Source organism: Eulemur rufifrons, chromosome 19 (genome assembly GCF_041146395.1).
Source record: "Eulemur rufifrons isolate Redbay chromosome 19, OSU_ERuf_1, whole genome shotgun sequence".
In the NCBI taxonomy this organism is placed as follows: Eukaryota; Metazoa; Chordata; class Mammalia; order Primates; family Lemuridae; genus Eulemur; species Eulemur rufifrons.
This window is the reverse complement of record NC_091001.1, coordinates 90,887,162-90,910,355: the sequence shown is the minus strand read 5'-3', so window position 1 is coordinate 90,910,355 and position 23,194 is coordinate 90,887,162. Positions and strand designations below refer to the sequence as shown.

The 23,194-nt window shown below is 36.0% G+C and overlaps 1 protein-coding gene across 1 annotated transcript in view; it reads left to right on the top strand.

Moving 5' to 3' along the window:
- TTC27 (tetratricopeptide repeat domain 27) overlaps positions 1–23,194 on the top strand; it is a 146,187-nt gene that overhangs the window by 106,492 nt on the left and 16,501 nt on the right. Inside the window, exons 14-16 of the mRNA XM_069494121.1 lie at positions 4,489–4,587; positions 6,086–6,138; positions 10,117–10,282. Of these exons, the coding sequence (XP_069350222.1) occupies positions 4,489–4,587; positions 6,086–6,138; positions 10,117–10,282 (318 nt within the window). The remainder of the gene's footprint in view (positions 1–4,488; positions 4,588–6,085; positions 6,139–10,116; positions 10,283–23,194) is intronic.

Here is a 23,194-nt window from a genome sequence, read left to right as displayed (position 1 = left end):
CGCATAAATTAGATGAGTGTCAGAAGAGAAATCATTAGAAAGCTTGCCTTTCTTTGCTGTCATGACATAAAGGTGAGCCATTTCTACACTGTATTGCTAACGTGTGATGAAAAATGGATTCTTTTTGACAATTGCAAGTGTCAGCACAATGTTTGGATAAAAATGAAGTACCAAAATATGGTCCAAAACCGAATATTCATCAAAAAAAACTAATGGTGCCTGTTTGGTGGTCTAGCGCTGGCATTGTCCACTATGGCTTCATGAAACCTGGTCAGTGGATTACAGCAGATGTCTACTGCAACCAGTTGGAGGAAATGATGAGGATGCTTGCAACTAAGCAACTGAGATTGGTCAATAGAAACAGGCCAATCCTCTTGCAAGACAACACTTGACCAGATGTTGTACAAACAATGCTGTTCAAACTACAGAGTCTGGACTTGGAAACTCTGTCATCGACCTGTATTTACCAGACCTTTCACCAACTGACTCCATTTCTTCCAGGCTTTGGACCACTTCTTACAAGGAAAAATATTGAATTCCCAACAAGCTGTGGAAAATGCCTTTCACGATTTCATCACCACTCGCTCTCTAGGCTTTTTTGCTGCTGACATAAACAAGCTACTGTTAAGATGGCAGAACCGTGTTGATAATTTAGGCACATACTCTGATTAATTGTACTGCTTCTTGTTTAAGATACAATAAACCACACTTTTGATTGGAAATCAGACATTTCATGTTTAATGATCTAATAACTACCTTGCAAGGTGGTTGTGAGGAATGCATGAGGTAATATATGGAAAGCTTGTGGTATCAGTGCTTGGCACGCATAGTAGATGCTCATTAAGAACTAATTATTTTGGTTGATGTTATAAAGAAACAGGAATAAGTAACTACATTATATGAAAGAAGCTCAAGGGAGGGTCTCAGCCAGAGGAGCTAGTTTTTTATTGGACAAAGAAGTGAAGGATGCAAGGTATTCCAGCGTCTATGGCTGTATTCCAGAGAAACAGTAGAGTATCGTGCAAATACAGTACCACTAGCCACATATGGCGATTGACACATGGAATGTGGCTAGTCAAAGCTGAGACATGCTGTAAGTGTTGAATTCCCACCAGATTTCAAGGACTTAGTGTGAAAAAAAAGAATATAAAATATCTCAATAATTTTGTATATCAATAACATATTGAAATAATCACATATTGGATATGTAGAATTAAATAAAATGTTATTAAAATAAATTTCACCCAATCCTTTTTATTTTTTAGAATGTGGCTACTAGAAAACATAATGAGTCTACTAGCATTGTATTTCTACCTGATAGCACTGGACCAAAGGATAGAGATCTTGGCATTCAAGCATATATAACTCTATTTTGAGGAATCCCATGAGAGTTTTTTTTTTGAGACTTCTTTTGGTTTTGTTTTTCTTTCATGATGTTCTGTTCTTAAAAGAGTATGACAATTCTGAACCAAGATGCCAATCACTATTAGTAATAGTAGTTTAATATTTTAAAAATGAAAAGAGTAAAAGAGACACCAAATGTTCTCCTTAGTTCCCCAAACTCTGAGGATTCCAAACAAGAAGCAAGCTATGAGTGGTTTAGTGGGGCAGCCACAAGCAATTAGAAGATCCTAGAGTTGTTTTTTTTTTTAAGAGCCATTGCATGATTTCAAAGAATAGGGTGTGTGCAAAGGTCATCTCTCATTATAATTATGTTATCGAAAGATAAAATCTAGCAGTTAATGATTTTAGGATTTTCCTTCAAATGCAAGTTACTAAAACACTGCAAAAATAAGAGTAAAAATAAAGGGAACCATTATACTTTATATTAATTGAAGTCATCTAAGTTTCATTAAGTTCATTTTGGTTTTAAGACACTGGTTACAAAACATTAACTGGTTTTAAAAACTTAAAAAAAAATAAATGCTAATTTCATCACCAGCTTATTTTAGAAATATAAAGTAATTGCAATTTTGGACATTTGCAGTCTTTGTAAATCTTTTCAGGTAGATTAGAAAATGAAGTTCTTTATTTAGATCTTGAATGTACACTCATTATTTTTGTAACAACATACGGGAAATAGTACTTGTTCTTTGCTGATGCAGAAGACAAGCAGGGCACATGCATTTTGAGAACCTTGAAGGCGATTTTCATTGTTCTTGATTTAATCCCAGAATCAGCTATTCCTCATTCCAAGTTAACTTGTTGCTATAATTCATTGTGTCTAAGATGCCATCAATTGTAAGAGACACCTTTAAGTACTGCTTTGTATATATAAAAAAATGTTGACAGTAAAACTGACAAGCTATTGGTTTTTAAGATGTATCTCTATTTCAAAGATGTTAAATAGTGAAAAAAACATATCTTAGAATTGATGAAATATGATACCCAGATTTTGGAACTTTCTGCTTGGTTGGAAGTTAGAGAGCTTGTTCTGTATATTTTATATGCTAGCATCAGATTTTAAGTCCTCTCAGAGTGTATCATGTCCACTGAGTGTGGTTTGGTGCATTGAAGCTCTTTTCATTTGATTCTATAAATAACCAGATGAAAGCAAAGTAGTGAGCTCATTTTTAAGTTGCTGAAAGTCCCATGATTCAGAAAAGTGAACTTCTAACTTTTAGTTTCAGCCTAGTACCTCTGTTTCTCCCCCCTCGCACCAGACACACAGCCAGCCACCCTCTTTTCAGGCATTACCTATCCCTCTAACAAAATGTGATCTCCATAAAGGCTCCTGATAGCAGTTATTTATCGCCTCTTGTGAATTCATGGCAAAGTGTTAAATTGCCCAAGGACATTTGCTTTCTAAGCCTTATCTCTAATTACTAAAAATCTTTATCTGCTTAAAGAACTTTCAGGGCTCAGCTGGCCATATGGAACAAGTTTTGTGGGAATGGCTGAGGGAGGAGGGGTGTAGAGGCAGCCTCCTACTCTGCCTCTGTGGAAGGTTATGGACAGATAACAGAGCACCTTATTTCCTTTCCTATCCTAAAGTGTACAACCAATCTATCAGCTGGCCCGCTGCCTTTGGACTGGAAGTCTGTAAGAAAGTAGACTTCAATCTACTTGTAAAGTTGGCTGTACTGACTATGTCTGGAAGGAAAATAACTCATAATAGCATTTCTGACTAATTTCATTGAATTTTTATCATTTTTATCTCTCTTTTGGCGGGGGCTATCAAATTTTAAGGAAACCTTGTGATGTAAGAATTTTTTTTGTAATTTGAATAGCTACTTCCTATTTTAACTGTTTTCTAAATCTCAGTGTTTACAAATCTTATCGTCTTAAGTCAGGCTTTACATTTTGAATGACTATTTGGTAATCCAGATTCTGAACCTCCTTTCTCTGAACTACTTCCAGGCATGCCTAAGCAGATATATGCTAAGGTAGTTTGGCTCTTGGTTACACTGCAGAAGTACTTGTGGTCTAATTTGAAGATGAAAGCATAAGTTTGTCCTTTTAAGGTTGTAATACATCCATCAGTTGTGAATCTGCTGATACTTTGTATACAGTTGTCCCTAGGTAGGCATGAGAGATTGCTTCCAGAAGCCCTCTCAGATACAAAATCCATGGATGCTCAAGTCCCCTATGTAGAATGGTGTAGTATTTGCACATAACCTATGCACATCCTCCTATATGCTTTAAACCATCTCTAGATTACTTATGATACCTAATACAATGTGAATGCTATGTGGACGTTGTACTATATTGTTTATGTTCAGTAGATGCAACCATCCATTTTCTTTTCTTGAATATTTCAATTTGCGGTTGATTAAACCCATGGATGCAGAACTCATAGATAAGGAAGGCCAACTACCTTTTACATAGTAGATCTCAGTAAAATGTTTGATTATGCCAGGCACAGTGGCTCATGCCTATAATCCCAGCACTTTGGGAGGCCGAGACAAGAGCTTAAGGTCAGAAGTTTGGGACCAGCCTGAGCAAGAGCAAGACCTCGTCTCTATAGAAAATAGAAAAATTAGCTGGGTGTTGTGGCACACACTTGTAGTCCCAGCTATTTGGGAGGCTGAGGCAGGAAGATCGCTTGAACCCAGAAGTTTGAGGTTGCTGTGAGCTATGATGATGCCACTGCACTCTGGCCAGGACGACAGAGCAAGACTCAGTCTCAAAAAAAAAAAAAGTTTGATTAATCCCAGGTTTATCATATCAGGCTCTAATATAAAGGTTTATAAACAGAGCTGTCCATCACATTTAAGGAGTTTGGTTAACACAAAGTATGGTCTTTCTCGGCAAAAGATAAGCGGTGACATTGCACATACTTTCAGTGTTGGCTTTGGAAATTATATGGAAAAATGACTCTCCATTGCTAAATTTCCTACGTTCAAACTAAGTGTAAGGCAAATATTTATTAAATAGTTGTGAATTCTTTATAGTAGTATGTTTGTTGATAGTATCTTAAATAATTTTCAGATTACATCCTATAAATACATCTATGTGTTTGAATGACTTTGACTTTTGTCTTTGCAGCTCGGGGTATGGTTTTCTCTAGGCTGTGCATATTTGGCCTTGGAAGACTATGGAGGTTCAGCAAAGGCGTTTCAGCGTTGTGTGACTCTAGAACCCGATGTAAGTTTGGTTTTCTTTCCTTATTTCAGCTCTTTATTCTCTGAGCCATCTGAATTATACTGTATAGTTCAGCAATTCCTTTTGTGTTGGAGGAAAGTATACATTTGAGGGAAGATCACACCTCAAGGTATTGGATTTATAAATCTGATAAGTTTCTTCTCATAATAGCTAAATTATTCATGGTTTCATTTAGGAAATAATTTTGATAAAACAATTTTTTAGTTAAAAAGGTACTTTGCTAAAATGTATAGCAATGTCATATATATTTTGTCATTCACTAAAATGTGCTGCCTGTGTTAATTGCATTACTAGGAAGTTCTTTGGTGTGTAGTCTTTTATATTTAACAGCCTTATTGAGATAATAATTTATATACCATATAATTCACCTATCTAAATTGTACAATTCAGTGTTTTTTAGTATATTCAGAGTTGTGTAACCATCACCACAATCAATTTTAGAGCATTTTTATTACTGTAAAAAGAAACCCCTGTACCTCTTAGTAGTCACTCCCCATTTTTCTCCAAACACACCCCCCAGGCTGCACAGATCTCTCTTCCCTGGTATTTTGTCTTGCAAACTCCAGCTACCTTTGCAGCTCTGAACTCTGATTTCTTTTTTCTCATCTCAGTAAGACTTGATGTGCCTTGTTTAGTTTCTACCTCTCTTTGCTGCAGCCCTAAAAGTGCCTCTAGACAAAAGCCTAGGTTGATTGTTCAGACTCCTTAGTTTTTTTCCTTCTTTCTAGGATCACACTCCTGTGCTGCCTGTTGTCCAACTTCTCAAAAACAGTTATTTACTATATTTTTTCCAATTTGTAGCTTTTTATGGTGAGAGGGCTAGTCTGGTACTCACTTGGCCATGCCTGCAAGTAGAGGTCCAGTGTCACTTAATTTTTGAGTCATATATATGGAAGTTGAGAACTATATATTTTATAAATAGTAGAAGAAAGAGGAACAAATATAATTCATATCATTCTTGTTAGAATCAACATTTATGTAAGACCTTTATTTTTGTCATTGAATACAGGAATAGGTAGAGAAAAATATTCGGTGAAACACTTGGTAATAACACTGGAGAACGCATTCTCACTCTTTTTTCTCCTATCTGGTGAAAAAGCATGATGGTAGACTAGCAATGCCTTTTAATATAGGTAAAACAATATTCTGCATTGCCTTGGATTTATAACAAATCTATATAGAATATAGATTATGTTGTGAATTATCCAACTATTTTGTAAATCTAAATTTGAAAATAAAATCTTAACAATTCCAAATCAGTACAATAATAGTTGTATCATTTGGTTGACTATTTCTTTTTTACTTTTTTATAAATTATAAAAAAGTTTAATTTTGTCATATACCTCTAAACATACCTTATTGAAAATTGTGGTTTTTCAAAGAGCACATATCAAAGTAGGAAAATGTATTGTATTTTTGGTTTCAGCAATTATTTTACCTAAATGAGAATAGTCTATAACTGAATTCTCTATCATTTCAGAATGCTGAGGCTTGGAACAATTTATCAACTTCCTATATACGATTAAAACAAAAGTAAGTACATCAGAGAAATATGAAGAACTTTGCTTCCAAAATAAATGAATGAGATTATCTCCAGCTGAACATTGAAGTATTGTGCCTTGCTCTTTTTCCCTTTTTCACCCATGTATATGAGGTAGAATGACTTAATAAAACCCTTTATTTATTTTTTGATTTTTTTTTTTTGAGACAGGCTCTCACTCTGTCACCCAAGCTGGAGCACAATGGCGCTATCGTAGCTCACTATAGCTTTGAACTCCTGGGCTCAAGCACTCCTCCTGGCTCTGCCTCCCCAGTAGCTGGGACTATAGGCACATGCCACCACATCCAGCTAATTTTTAATTTTTTTGTAGAGATGGGGTCTCGCTATGTTGCTCAGACTGTTCTTCAACTCCTGGGCTCAAACAATCCTGCAGCAGCCTCCCAAAATGCTGGGATTACAGGTGTGAGCCACTGTGCCCAGCACAATATAGCCCTTTGAATTCTAAATACAGTTTATTTCTTTAAACATTTAATATGTAATAAAATAAGAAATGCTGCTTGAAATCTTTATTTGATACTGAAGTTTTACATCCCAAATTTCATTACATGATAAAAGCAAATGTGCCTTTAGTTGGTCAACTCAATTGACAGATTTTTTTATGGATTGCTTGCTTCTGTGCTAGACATTATTGAGAACTGTAAATGAATATGAACCAGTGTCTTCAGGAAATATGGGTTTAAAAAATAAAATATCATGCCATATTATTAAAAAAATTGATTAGTAATAAAAGCCATATGTGGTAAATATCAAGTGAGAATACAAAGAAGGCTATGGTAACGGTAGGTGATATTTGTAGAGAACTTATTATGTGCTAGACACTCATTTAGTCCCGTGAAGATCTCAGAAGAGAGAAGGTGTATGATCCTGGTTTAGAAACACATCTGAGAGAATGTTGGACTCAAGTGGAAATTTGAAGGATGGATAGAAAGGGACAGAAGAAAGGCAAGGGAAATAATGTCACCAAAGGCAGAGTGACAGGAATGAATGCAGTATTTTAGGAACCAGGAAGCAAAATAGTCCAGCTACACAGTAATACAAGATCTACAGTGAGAGGTAAGGTTGGAAAAGTAGGTTGGGGTCAAATTGCAGTGTCTTTGATTATCTAACTAACAGGTTGAAACTATCCTGTTGATAACCGGAAGCCAGAGATTTTGGTGGGGTAGTTTCATGAAGAAAGAAGCTTTTTAGGAAGATTTATCTGGTGGCAGTGTGTGAGACAGACCAGAGAGGAAACTGGAGGCTGGGAAACCAGTTAGGAGACAGCTGTTGTAACAATCCAGGCATGAGATAACTGGAGTAGAAAAAGAAGGGGCAGATGCCAAACCATTTATAAAGGGGAAAACCAACTGGGCTTATTGACTGGTGACGAAAAGCGAAATAAAGGGAAGAGACAAGGACGGCTGTTGCCAGAGTTTTAATAAATTAATTAATTAAAGGAAGGATATATTTCCTTTTTTATTTGGCCTTATTTTCAAACTTAATTTAATTTTTCTTTGTGGAATCACACGAGAGTTCTGAAGACATCATTAAATCCATATTACATTGAGATCATGAAATGCTTCCTCTGCTCTTGGATGACAGACTACATAAATAAAGTACTGTTTGTTCTACCATTCTCTTCGGAAGATAATATTATGTTCTTGATTGCAACTGATTGTGTTAAAACTCACTGGAGACCTTTCTGGTTTAAAGCAATGGGCTGGGGAAATCCCTGTCATAGTTCTGGAATGATCTCAGTAAGTTTTTCTGGTAACCCAGATAAGTTTGTATGTAGTGAAATTTTTGATACTCTACCTTGTCTTCTGGCCCAGTAATGTTAGGAATTCTGCTTTCTCTCTTAGAGGTTCTTGCATATTGTTTCTCAACCTCTTTTTGATACTTTCTTGCCTTCCTGCAGCTCCATGAATAGGTTTCTGTGTAAAAGTGGGGTTGTAAGGTCAGAGTTAAATCATTCCTTTATTCTTGCCTTTTAACTCTTTCCTTTCTTTGCTACCGCTCCAGACATGGCCAATGAGATTGTTACTTCAGAGGTAAATTATTACTGCTCCTCTCAAAAGCATCCTATTCATGCCTTAAAATGGCCCATTAAACTATCTGTGTTATCCCTTTGTCATTACAAGATTCTTCACTAAAGTGCCCTTTTCACTGTTTGATCTGATTCTCCTAGATATCATATCCCTACCAGTCCCCTTGGGAAAATTTCCTATCTTCAGATATGACTTTCATAGTGCAAAATCTCTACCATGGTGGGTAGTACCCTGAAATGAAGCACCTTATAAAGAAGCTATATTTACCAAAAAAGAATTCATTGAACAATTCTGAAGCCAGGAAATTGTGATTAGAAGACGGGAGGACACATAGGAAAAAGGACAGTTTTCATGGTGACTGCTGCTTGCTGAGTTCTTTTCCAGTAGGATAACTTCATCTCCACCCCTCCTATGGGTGGGAGAACTGGGGAGTCTCAGTCCACCACTATTGAAGGCAGTTGCTATTACATGGGAGGTAGGGGTGGGGTGGTGTAGGGAAAGGAAAAAAAGAAAAAAAAATCTTATGGAAACAATTTATGGCTGAATTTGAGGACATGTTTCCTTTCTTTTTTTTTTTTTTTTTTTTTAATTCCACTTTATTTTTGCAAGAAGAGATCCTTTAGGTAGTTCTTTTAGTTAGGGTCAGTAGGTGGTAAACTCTCTTAGCATTTGTACATCTAAAAATGTTTCATTTTTGCATTTACTCTTGAGAGGTAACTTTAGCTGGTTATAGAATTTTAGACTGACAATTATTATCACTCAGCACCTTAAAAGTAGTATTCTATTGTCTTTTGTCATCTTGTTACTGATGAAATATCTGCTGTTTTCTAATTGTCATTCCTTTGGAGGCTTTAGGAATATCTTTCCTAAATTTCACACAATATGTCTAAGTGTTGGTTTATCTTTTTTTTATAATGCTCAGTATGTGAAATATACTTTTGATCATAGAATTTAGATCTTTGTTCAATTCTAGAAAATACTCAGCTATTGTCTTTTCGGTATATAGCATCCTGCCAGGCTTTGCATTTGTTTACTCTGGAACGTCTATCAGATGTATATCTGAGCCTCTGTGTCTTTATGCCCCTGATATTTTTTGTGTGAACGCCTCACTATTATCTTCCAGTTCACCAGTTTCTCTTTGACTATATGCAGTCTAGTTTTTGTCGCCTGTTGAGGTTTTTTGACTGTTATTGTTTTAATGTCTCTTTCAATTCTAAAATTTCCAGTTAGCTTTTATTCATATCTCCTTGTTATTTCATTTTTACCTGTTATTATTTCCCAAATTTCTACTTATTTTAAATGAAAATTATTTCTTTGTTTCTTTCAGTATTCTAAATGAATGTATTTATTTAAATACTTTGATAGATCATTCCTTAGAATTAATTTTATTGTTAGTCAATTCATGTCCTGTTGGTTAATTTTGTTGACAGTCCTTCTTAGTATAGATTTTTTTCTACAGTTTGTAGAATTTTGGTTCTTAGAATCATTTAGAATATGAGGAATTTTTGGTTTTGTTTTTACCTCCTAACCTCTGGTCCCTTCACTACTGCCATGCTTACTATTTGCTTGCAGGTTTGCACTTGAACTTGCTTGGCCACTCTGACTCCAAGTCTGGAACTTGAGTGAGCCTTCTCCTGGGGTGATACTGGGATTGATAGTCAGTTAGAAAATAATGTCCTTGTTACCAGTAAATAGATTAGGGAAGGAATTCTCTGTATGTATGCTATGTATACCACAGGGTCTGTCATTGAATTTTGTAGGAGAATTTGAGGTGCTTTTGGGTTGTTTGGGTCTCTAATTCTATTTATTAACATGAACTTTATAAGGACTGACAGTCCATATTAGCATTTTATACATTTAGCTGTGGTTTAGCCTGATAAAAAGTGTTCACTATCGCTCTCTTTAAAATTTGACCTTCAACAGAGTAAAAGCTTTTAGGACTTTACAAGAAGCTCTCAAGTGTAACTACGAACATTGGCAAATTTGGGAAAACTATATCCTTACCAGCACTGACATTGGGGAATTTTCAGAAGCCATTAAAGCTTATCACCGGCTCTTGGACTTACGAGACAAATACAAAGATGTTCAGGTAGGGTATTTCTATTTTGTTATTTCGGTTTGCGTTTGATATTGATTCTTGATTATATGGTATATCCTTGAATGTGCACAAGAAAATTTTGTTAAACACGTTAATATATGAAAAGAGTTTTTTCTCTAGTCAAATATTTTTAGTTTTACAAAATTCTGGCATTCCAACAGCAAATGTGTTTGTACAGTCATAAACTGAATGTTACTATGACTCAGTTATGAAAATCTGCTATGTGGCTTATATATATATAGTCAGCTTGCAGAAACTAAATAGAATGCCATTTGTGTTACTTATTTCTTTCGGTATCTCAATGTATTCTGTGATTTGTAATAGCCGGAGTAAATCCCACACTTGATTTATTCATTCATTTAACAAACACTTACTGCATACTTTCAGATGATATAAATAACAGAGAGGATGGCTAACATTTTTTTTTTTTGCAATGTTTAATGAGATGGTCTTCTTTTTGGTTAAATGAAGTTATCCTTTCAGAAAATGTGGGAGATTTAAAGCCACTATGTTTGTCATCCAAAAGATTAAATAAACAAGATGTTTTGTGTTTAATTGTGGTTGAAGACAGTATACAAAGGGGTATGCAGGAGCTTATGGATTATGAAGTCAGTGGGCTAGAAAATTTAACACTTTATTTGTAATAATCAACATATACTATCTAAAATGATAAATTTGAAATTGTGCAAAAACAGAAATAATATCTAATATGTGATAATATCTCACCGGTCTTATGACTTATTATCTGTACCCCAGTTGTTCTCAGTTTAGCTTATCTGGGCCCTGTCTTACAGCCCCAGCTCTCAGCTTGTGTACATGGTCTTGCAAGCCCAGCCATATAATTGGCCAAGTTATTTTAAGGCTCAGGTTCTAAGCAATTCATTTGAATGATCTGTGGCTTCAAGTAAAACCATATACCCCTATGTTGACCCCTCAATTACTTCTCTTTTTCTTTTTTTGCCAGTTACTGGACATTGAACAAGACTTCTTTTATTTCTTTCTCTCTTTTTTTTTTTTGTCCCTTTTAAATATTGTACATTAAGCATCCATTATAGAAAGAAGGGACTTGACTTTTACAGTGTAAAGATTACATAAAACATGAATGGAAGCATCCTAGAGAGGATGGGGGCCCTAGAAAATCTACTTGCACTGTCTCCTGGCAGAGCAGTGCTTGTCCTGTTCACACAAGTGAAATTCTCCATTGAGACAGTCCTTTCTCTTCTGCTCTTGGCCTTTGGCAAAGGGCCCTGCTGCGACTCTGGACAGGTCTGAGTATGTTGCCAACCACTGAGGATAGTGCTTATCTCTTGTTCCCTTCAATTGTGACTTTTAAGAAGATCTTTCTTTACGAAGAAAGATTTCTGAAACCTGTTAAAATCTCAGGGAGAATGTGAATAATGTACATTGGCAGTATATTTCATCTTACACTTGAAATAAATTCTGTTGTTTTCTTTCACATTAAAAAAATGTACATGAAACACTCAAATCCAACACTTCTCATTTAGACATTATCATCTCTGGCTTAATTCCAGCATTCTTTAGAATCACACACTGTCAGAACAAGAAGGGACCTTAAAGAGTCCTCTAGGGCTAGGCTGAATAAGCTTATCTACCAAGTCAAAAAGAAGTGTGGAGCTCCCCTTCTTCCTAATAAGCTAGGCAGGGGGATTCCCCAAGTTGTCAGTCTGCTTTCCTATCCTACTGGCGCTGCTGCTGACTGCTTGGCTGTGTCGTCTCTCCCTTCATTGTCTTAGAATTGGCTTCCTGGGTCAGTCTGATCCCATTAATCTGTTATGTGCCTCCAATTTCTAACAATCTGCTTTTCTTTCTGATGTGAGTGGGATTTCCCCTCTCACTACTGTGGGTTAAATCTATACTTTCATGCGCAGTAATCCTTCATATCTGCTAAGGATTAGTAACAATTGGCTCATCAGGATGGTTTTGGGATCCTGAGAAAATCCTGATCATCCTTTCATGCTTGGCACCAGTAGGAGTGCCAATAAAAGGAATTTAAGTGGCTAGGTATAGGCTCTTCTCCCCCAATAAGAGATGGACTTGTGCGGGTTATGGTATGTAAGCATGAAAGGAAGGGGGCTTTTCTATTTTATCCCTCATTTATTTTCCCCTGCTTCCCAAGGCACATACATAGAGCAGGTCAAAGTGGGACTTGGTAAAATAACAATAACTAACATTTGTTGATGGCTTGTTGTGTGTCAGAAACTGTCCTAAGCACTTTACATGTATTAGCTCATTTAATTGTCCCACAACTGAGTGGGATAGTTTTGTTCTATCCTAACCTATGTCTGACTCTGTAATGTATGTATTAACATGTGTCTTACTTCCTTGTTTTAAAGAACTAACTGTATCAGACAAAGATTGCTTTGAAAAACTGTTACTTGCACATCATAAAGAGTTATAAAGTCATCAAGATAATGCTGATTTTAGTTGACTTAGGTATATCAATATACCAAATCTTCCTGCTAACTCATGTATTCCAAAATAAAGGCAAGAAAAACATGAAGCAGTTTCTTTACTGAAGATGATTTAGAATATAATAAGTTCAGCCTGGATCATTCTTACCTCTTGCAGTTACAATAACTGAAAATGTCTTGAAGAATTCTACTTAAATTTCCTTTTTCTTACCACCCCCATGCTCCCAGTTTAGTATGAAAAAAATTCTTGCTGATGTTTAGATAATACTGCTGTACTTGAGTGTCCATAAATGTATGGGGAAAGAGGTGACATTTAGAATAATCTACTGGTAGTCACAGTGGTAGATACCGGTGGAGATAACTCTGGCATTTATATCAAAAAAGAGTTATCTTTGTGCTGGGCTCTGGCAGTGGCTCTCTTTAGAAGTGTCATAGAATTCTGCTGGCACCGTCTAGATGTGGGCAGAATCACTCTGTGGTGGTTAAGTTGTCATTGAAAGGAAGCCGTGATGGCTCGTGATAGGCTCAGGCGTTCTGTCATCATCAGGCTTTTCTCCAATGGGTCAAGGTACACCGAGACAATTGATAGCTTGCCTGGAGTATTTTTATCCTAGGTAAAAAAAATATTACTTAATTTGACTCCTCATGTTTAGCAACAGTTGTCTTTGAAAAAAATCTCTCATATTCTTATGTGAGACACTACCAGACCCCATTCTATTTTAATTTGCTTTAAAATTCTCTTTTTATCTAGTCTTTTTCTACTTCTTTATGGATGTGGATTATTGTCACTTAAATTTGTATGTGTGTGAGAATATCCAAATTTATACTCATTTTAATACAGACATGGGGTAAATTAGCTACAGATTATTGTTTTTTCCCCACTATTTGTAATTAGAGAATGAGTGGATACTACCTTTACCATTTTCTTTCTCTTTTCTCCATGTCTTAATTTTCAAAAAATAATGCTTTTAATTGACAATTAATAATTATATACCTTTATAGGGTACAATGTCATTTTGATACAGGTATACAACGTGGAGTGATTAGATCAGGCTAATTAACATATCCATCACCTTGGTTACCTATCATTTTTATGGCGAGACATTACTCTGTTATTTTGAAATATTCAATACATTATTTTTTACCGTAGTCACTCTGTTGTACAGTAGATCTCAAACTTATTTCTTCTCTCTGAAACTTCGTACCCTTGACCCAACAACTCCCATTCCCCCCCTTCCCGACTCCCACCCCACACCTGTCATTCTGTTCTCTACTTCTATGAGTTCAGCTTTTTTAGATTCCACATATAAGCGAGATCATGCAGTATTTGTCTTTCTGTGCCTGGCTTATTTCACTTAGCATAATGTCCACAGGTTCATCCACACTGTCTTGAATATCAGAATCTCCTTCTTTTAAAAGTCAGAATAGTATTCCATTGTGCATATATATATTCCACATTTTCTTGACCTATTCCATCATTGATGAACACTTAGGTTGATTCCATATCTTGGGTATTGTGAAGAATGCTGCAATGAACATGGAAGTACAGATATTTCTTCACATCGTGATGTCAGTTCCTTTAGATATATATGCAGAAGCAGGACCGCTGGATCAGATAGTAGCTCTATTTTTAGTTTTTTGAGGACCCTCCATACCATTTTCCATAATGGCTGTACTAATTTACTCTGCTACCAACAATGGACAAGAGTTTCCCTTTTCTCTGTACTCTCCCAACACTTGTTATCTTTCATCTTTTTGATAATAGCCATTCTAACAGGTGTGAGGTGATATCTCATGGTTGTTTTAATTTGCATTTCCCTAATGATTAGTGAGCACTTTTTCATGGATCTGTTAGCCTTTTTTATGGTTTCTTTTGAGAAATGTCTGTTCAAGTCCTTCACCCACCTTTTAATCGGGTTGTTTCTTGCTATTGAATTATTTGAGTTCCTGTTTATTTTGGATATTAACCCCTTATCAGACATATGGTTTGCAAATATTTTCTCCCATTCTGTGTTAGTTATCTTAAGTGTTAGTTTGGTGTGTTTTGACAATTATATATTCTTATGTAACCACTCCATACAGTTATAGAACATTTTCATCATCACAGAAAGTTCTTTTATGCCCCTTTCCAGTCAATTGAACTACCACCCTTACCCCATCTGTGATTTCTGTCAGCATAGTTTTGTTTTTCCTTGAATATCATACAGACAGAATCATACAATATGTATTCTTATATATTGATGTTATTTTTTGTGTGGATTTCTGTTTGGTGTTTTCTTTGGGGACAGGAGAAGGTGGTGTTGATGTGCAGTGGGGCAGGTTGCCAACCAACTTTGAAGCCCTGGAACATGTGGTGGCTGAATATTAACTGAAAGTAAAGAGGAGAGAGGATGGATATGCTTTATATAAAGTATAGCTTTGGAAAATAGGTATTATCTCCCTTTAACTGCTGAGGTACCTGAAGCTCCACAAAGTAAACTAATAAGGCTGATTTCATATAGCCAACAAGTAGTAAAGCTAAGGTGTGAAGTCTGGCCTATTTAACCTAAAGTTCTTTCCACACTCTAAGAATTTAAAAAAATTTTTTTTTGTTTTTTTGTTTTTCTGAATGAGTAAAAGAAAAACTGCCTCTCTCTGATAAGTGAGGTTTGGGGAAGCCAAGGATTAGGGTTATCAGACCAGGAAACAAAGTACTTAGCTCCAAGTAGAGCAGGGAGTTAGCCAAGCAGGGAAGGTGGGAAATTGCTTCATTCCTGGCCTGGAGCCCTCCTGGAAGTTTTTGCAGTGAGTCCTAAGACAATCTTATTCCTTCCTGCTACGAGGACCTCCAGAATTCAAAGGGCCACCACCTTATGCTTTAGGCCAAGATTTCAGTGAGACTTGGCCAAGGACTTTAAGATTAGTGTTAGAGGAAGAGAATAGTTATGATTTTCTCTTTGTGTAAATTCCACAGCATTCATGTTAGAATTGCAGCTCCTCCATGTGAGAAGTGTTCAGCTCCTCAGGGGCCAGTGTTGGTTCCCCAGTCATTCTCTGCTTGCTGCATTCCCTAAGCATGGTCCATGATGGAGGTAAAAAATAGGTTTAGCATAGAGAATGAAACAAAGTTTGGTATCACCTAAATGAATTAGAGGTGTGGGTAAGGGTTTTATAGGCCATTACATGGACTCAGTGACATGGCATTGGTTTGAAGGACAACAGAGTTGTTTACAGATAAAAATGAAATCTCTCATCACATACAAAGGATCTTCAGTAAGATTATCAGCAGATTTCTCAGCATAAATTTTGGAGGCCAGAAAGCAATAAATTCAAAGTCCTAAAAGAAAAAGAAAAAAAAAAAAAGCCTGTCAACTAAGGTTCCTATATCTTGCAAAACTGTCCTTCAAAAATGAGGGAGAAATTAAGGCATTCTTAGATAAATGAAAGCTGAGGAAGTTTCATTTACAAACTAGACCTGCCCTGCAAGAAATGCACAAGGGAGTACTGCAGGGTGAACTGAAAAGACACTGGATGGTAACTCTAAGCTATATGAAGAAATAAAGATCTCATTAAAGGTAAATACATGGGCAATTATAAAAGCTAGTATTATTGTCAAATGTTTTTTAACTCTTTATTTTCTACATGACTTAAGAGACTAATACATTTAAAAAACTATTTTAAAAACTGGTATTATTGTAACTTTGGTTTGTAACTCTACATTTTGTTTTCTGTATAATTTAAGAGACTAATGCATTAAAATATATTAGTGTATGTTTTGGGACGCAAAAGGTATAAGGATATAATTTTGTGACATCAACAACCAAAAAGGGTGGATATGGAGCTGCTAAAGGAGCAGAGATTTTGTATGTAATTGAATTTTGTAACAGACATACACAGAACATTCTACCCAACAACAACATATACATTCTTCTCAAGCGCACATGGGATATTTTCTAGGAGAGACCATAATTTAGGCCACAAGTTAAGTCTCAATAGATTTAAAAAGATTAATATCATATAAACTATCAGGCCACCCCAGGATGAAGTTAGAAATCAGTAAAAGTAAAACTAGAAAATTAACAAAATTGTAGAATTTAAGCAACACAGTCTTAAATAATCAATGGATCAAATAAGAAATCACAAGGGAAATTAGAAAATTCTTAGAGACTTGAAAATGAAAATACAACAAACCAAAACATGAGACACAGCAAAAACATTGCTAAGGGGGAAATATATAGCTATAAAATCTTACATTAAAACATAAGAAAGATTTCGAGTCAACAGCCTAACTTTACAACTTAAGGAACTAGTAAAAGAACAAACTTAACCGAAAGCTAGCAGAAGGAAACAAATAATAAAGATTAGAATAGAGATAAATAAAATCAAGAATATAAAAATCAATGAAATTAAAAACTGGCTTTTTGAAAAGATTAACAAAGTGACAAACCTTAGATGGACTAAGTAAAAAAGAGAGAAGACTCAAATTGCTGAAATCAAAAATGAAAACAAGGGCATTGCTACTGATTCTACAAAAATAAAAAGAATTATAAGAGAGTATTATGAATAATTGTATGCCAACAAATTGAATAACCTAGATGAAACAGACGAATTTCTAGAAACCCAAAACCTACCAAGACTAAATCATAAACAGGAAGTCTGAATAGATCTATAACTACTAAGGAGATTGAATCAGTGATCAAAAATCAGTCAATAAAGAAAAGCCCTGAATCTGATGGATTCACTGGTGAATTCTGTCAGACATTTAAAGAAAAACTAACACCAATCCTTCTGAAACTTTTCCAAAAAACTGAAGAGGAGGGAACACTTCCTAACGCATTCTTTGAGGCCACTATTACCCTGTTAACCAAAGCCAGACATTGACACTACAAGAAAAGAAAACTTTAGACCAAACTCTTATGAGCATTAATGCAAAAATCCTCAACAAAATGCTAGCAAATTGATTCAGCAGCATATTAAAAGGATTCTATACCATGACCAAGTGGGATTTATTCCTGGAATGTGAGGATGATTCAATATGTGAAAATCAATCAACATAACACACCACATTAACAAAGTGAAAGAAAAAACTCATAATTATCTCAATTGATGCAAAAAAGCATTTAACAAAATTCAACATGCTTTCCTGATAGAAACACTCAACTAACTAGGAATAGAAGGCAACTATCACAACATAATAAAAGTCATATACAAAAAACCCACAACAAACATCATACTCAATGGTGAAAGACTGAAAGCTTTTTTTCTAAGATCAGGAACAAGACAAAGATTCCCATTTTTACTTCTATTCAACACAGTACTGGAAGTTCAAGACAGATCAATTAGACAAGGAGAAGAAATAAATAGCATCCAAATTGATAAGAAGTAATAAAATGATTTCTTTGCAGATGATGTGATTTATGTGTAGAAAATGCTAAAGATTCAACAAAAAAGCTGTTAGAACTAATAAATGAATTCAGCAAAGTAGCAAGATACAAAATCAACACACAAAAATTTGTTGCATTTCTATATACTAACAGTGAACAATCCAAACAGGAAATTATGAAAACAATTCCATTTACAATAGCATCAAAAAAATAAAATACTTTGGAATGAAGTTAACCAAGGAGATGAAAGTCTTGGACAGTGAAAACTAGAAAACATGCTGAAGGAAATTGAAGAAGATGTAAATAAATGGAAGCACATCCCATATTCATGGATTGGAAGACTTAATATTAAGTTGTCAGTACTACTCAAAGTGATAAACAGATTTCAGTGCAACCCCTATCAAAATCCCAAACATGGCTTTTTTGCGCAAATAGAAACACCTATCCTAAAATTCATACAGACTCTCAAGGGACCCCAAATAGTCCAATCTTAAAAAAGAACAACAAAGCCGGAGGACTCATACTTCCTGATTTCAAAACTTACCACAAAGCTGTAGTAGTCAAAACAGTGTGGTACTGGCATAAAGACTGGCATATAGGCCAATGGAATTGATAGGGAACCCAGAAACAAATCCTTGTGTATATGGTCAAATGATTTTTGACAAGAGTCCCAAGATCATTCAATGGGAAAAGGACAGTCTTTTTTAAACGAATGGTTTTGGGAAAACTGGATATCCACATGCAAAAGAATGAAGTTGGACCCCTACCTAAGACCATATACAAAAACTAACTCAAAATGGATCAAAGACCTAAACCTAAGAGCTATAACTATAAAACTCTTAAAAGAAAACATAGGACAAAAGTTTTATGACATTGGATTTGGTGATACTTTCTTGGACACCAAAGGCACAGGTAATAATAACAAAAACAGGCAAATTATACTTCATGAAAATTAAAAATTTTTCTGCATCAAAAGATACTATCAACAGAGTAAAAAGGCAACCCACAAAATGGGAGAAAATATTTGCAAGTCATATATCTGATAAAGGATTTTTTTTTTTTTTTTTTTTTTGAGACAGAGTCTCACTCTGTTGCCCAGGCTAGAGTGAGTGCCGTGGCGTCAGCCTAGCTCACAGCAACCTCAAACTCCTGAGCTCAAGTGATCCTCCTGTCTCAGCCTCCCGAGTAGCTGGGACTACAGGCATGCACCACCATGCCCGGCTAATTTTTTCTATATATATTTTTAGCTGTCCATATAATTTCTTTCTATTTTTAGTAGAGATGGGGTCTCGCTCTTGCTCAGGCTGGTCTCGAACTCCTGAGCTCAAACGATCTGCCCACCTCGGCCTCCCAGAGTGCTAGGATTACAGGCGTGAGCCACCACGCCCGGCCTGATAAAGGATTAATATCCAGAATACAAGGGCTGTCCAGAAAGTATCCAGCCATTGTTAATATAACAAATACGGTTACATGGGTGTTTACTTTCCAGGCAGCTCTCATATATAGAGAACTCCTAAAATTCAACAACAAAAACCAGACAACCCAATTAAAAAATGGGCAAAGGACTTGAATAGACATTTCTCCAAAGAAGATAAACAAATCAACAATAAGCACATAAAACTATGCTCAACATCACTAATCATTAAGGAAATGCAAATCAAACAAGATGCCATCTCACACCCATCAGGACCGCTATCAAAAAACCAGAAAATAAAAAGTGTTGGCAAGGATGTGGAGAAATTGGAAGCCTTGTGCACTGTTGGTGGGAATGTAAAACGGTACAGCTGCTATGGAAAACAGTATGGCAATTCCTAAAAAATATGAAAATAGATACCATATGGTTCAGCAATTCTACTTCTGGGTATACAACCAAAAGAATTTAAAGCAAGGCCTCAGAGATATCTGTATACCTGCATTCATATAGCATTCATTATTCACAATAGCTAAAACATGAAAGCAATCCAAGTGTCCATCTACAGATGTATGGATAAGCAAAATGTGCTATATATATACATACAATGGAATATTACATAGCTTTAAAAAGATAGGAAATTCTGGTACATTCTCCAACATGGATGAACCTGTAAGACTTAATGCTAAGTGAAATAAGCCGGTCGCAAAAGGACAAATACTGTATGATTCCACTTATATGAGTCGTCAAAATCATAGGGACAGACAGTAGAATGGTGGTTGGACCTGGGGAGAGAAGGGATGGGGAATTATTATTTAATGGGATAGAGTTTCAGCTTTATAAGATGAAAAGAGTTGTGGAGATGGATGCTGGTGATAGCTGTACGACATTATGAATCTATTTAATACCACTGAACTGTACACTTAAAAATGGTTAAGATGGTAAATTAGATGTTATATGTATTTTACTAAAATTTTTAAAATAGGGAAAAAAAACTCTCTCTAAGCATACAGGCTTAAAAAATTTACTCAGATTATTTTATGATACACCAAATGAACTGCAAATAGACTAAATATATGCTAAATATTTTTTTATCTCATAGAAAAATTAAGAATAGAAGTTGATACTTATCAAATTTCTTGAACTCTGAAGCAGTAAAAGAAAGCTGGAAGGAATTTTTATGACCACATTAAAAAAATATGTGACAAAATATTTGTAACAAATAGGAAAGATAAAAGGCTAATAATATCCCCATTATATAAAGAGTTAACATCTGTTACAGGAATGAAATGGAACAGAGTAGAGAATTCAGAAACAGATTCAAGTAGGAATGAGGGTTTAGTACATGATAATGATGGCATTTTATATCTGTGGGATAAAAATAGAATATTTAATATGTATTGGAATGGTTGGCCAAACATTTAGGACCAAAAGCTTTAAACCAAAATAAATTCAGATGGATAAAATATTTAAATTGGAATTCCTTAAGAAGCAGCATTAAGTTGTGCGCATACACTCTGGTATTAGCCTGGGTTTGCATCCCATTTTACCCAGTCACCGGTTATGTGACCTTGGGCAAGTTACTTACCCACTTTTGGCCTCAGTTTCATTAAATGGGTATGATAATAGTACCTGCCTCACAGGATTGTTGTGAGGATTAAATGAGTTAATAGATTATTATGAGATTAAATGAGTTAACACATGAAAAGGGCTGGAATAGTGGTTGGCAGATACAAGTGCTATTTAAACGTAGCTGCTATCATCATCACCATCATCATCATTACTGAAAAAGTGAAACCACAAAAGCACTCAAAGAAATACGTTGACATTTTTATCTGCCTGGGGATGGAGAAAACATTTTTTTATTATGACAAAAAGCCATACTCCATTAAGGAAAAGATCGAGAGATTTGATACTTAAAACTCTACATATGGGGAAACAATGACTTCTGACAGGTGAGTGAGAGACTGGAGGTCACCAACCGTAGTGTGACAGTGACATTCATTTGTTGATTGCTTCCTGAACTGAAATGGCAAGATGACTACGAGAAGCCAGGTGAGTGCCCTGTGAAGAGTTTGTTTCAACGTTTTAAATCTGCAGTCCCCAACCTCCGGGACTGGTACTAGTCTGTGGCCTGTAAGGGACCAGGCCTCAGAGCTCTGCTGCCCTCTCGCCCCCCATCCATGGAAAAATTGTCTTCCATGAAACTGGTCCCTGGTGCCCAAAAGGTTAGGGACTGCTGTTTAAATGTTGTCATGGTCTTTTTACTTAAAAATGCTATATTCATTTTCTAGGTCACTATAACAAATTACTACAAACTTGGTGTCTTAAAACAGCAGAAATTTATTCTCTCCATTCAGTTCTGGTGACTAGAAATTCAAAATCAAGATGTTGACTCGGCCATGTTCCCCTGAAGACTCTAGGAAGATCCTTCTTTGTCTCTTCCAACTTCTTGCGGCTCCCGGAGTTGCTTGGCTTGGGGCAGCCTAACTCCAACCTCTCCCTCCGTATTCACTTCCTCCTCCTCCGTGTGTCTCTGTGTATTCTCTCCTCTTCTTATAAGAAAGAAGTCATTGGAATTAGGCCAACCCTAGTCCAGTATGACCTCATCTTAGCTAATTACATCTGTAAAGACCTTATTTCTGAATAAGGTCAAATTCTGAGGTTCTGAGTAGCTGTGAATTTTGGCGGGACACTATTCAACCTACCACAGCTTCCACTCCCTTTGCAGGGAGAAAACAGTTGTAGCAGTAGCATTGGGAATAGTGGTGTTGATAAGGAGGGAGATGCATCCAACACCTCACTGGGAGCTTTCAGTGGTAGCAGAGGCGACATGCACAGAGGTGCCTCAAGGGAAGGCCTGAGGGACCTCCACTATTAAGGTCTTGCCTTTAGCAGAGATTTGGACATCTGGAAATGACAAAAGAGATAGAAAAGGAAGAAAGTTGGTAGAAAACTAACAGAATTTTTCAAAAGAGAGCCATACTTAAGTCACACGCAGTATTGAGACATAAGTATGAAATCCCAGGTCATGATGGACAAATTGGGATTTCTAAGAAGGGTCTATTATTAGGCTTCAGGAGAAATGTGATATTACCTGAAATACCATGAAAGGATTTGTGCATGTGGCTAATGTACATATTCTAGGAAGAGGGCTCAAAACTCTCATTAGATACACAAGAGTGTCCAGAACCCCAAGAAAAAGCACAGACTAAAGACTCATCTTTGGAATAGACTATCAGACTTAAGTTTTCAGATAAAAAGACAAGTGGGCCTTTCCTTATAATCACCTTGGATTAAAATTTACATCTATAACCTGTTACAGTACAAATGGGAAAATATCGCTGAATGCATTTATCTATTGCCCTAGTTTTTGAACGTTATCAATGTTTTCAAACTATGTATAAATAATTTCACCGCAAATACGAAAATCTCATTTCCCCACCACCACTTACCACGCGATTTCTCTGCTGCTCTTGATAGCAGGAGAGGTATCTTCCCACATTATGTCCACTTCCTCTCCTCCCACCCTGGAACCCATGCCATTTGGGCTTCATCTCCAGCAATCCACTGGAAGTGCATTTGTCAAGGTCTGTATTGCCACATCCAGTGGGTAGTCGGGTTCCTCGGCCTGTCAGCAATATTAAACGCTGTTGCTCTCTCCTTTCTTCTTGAAACACTTTCTTCGCTTGACTTC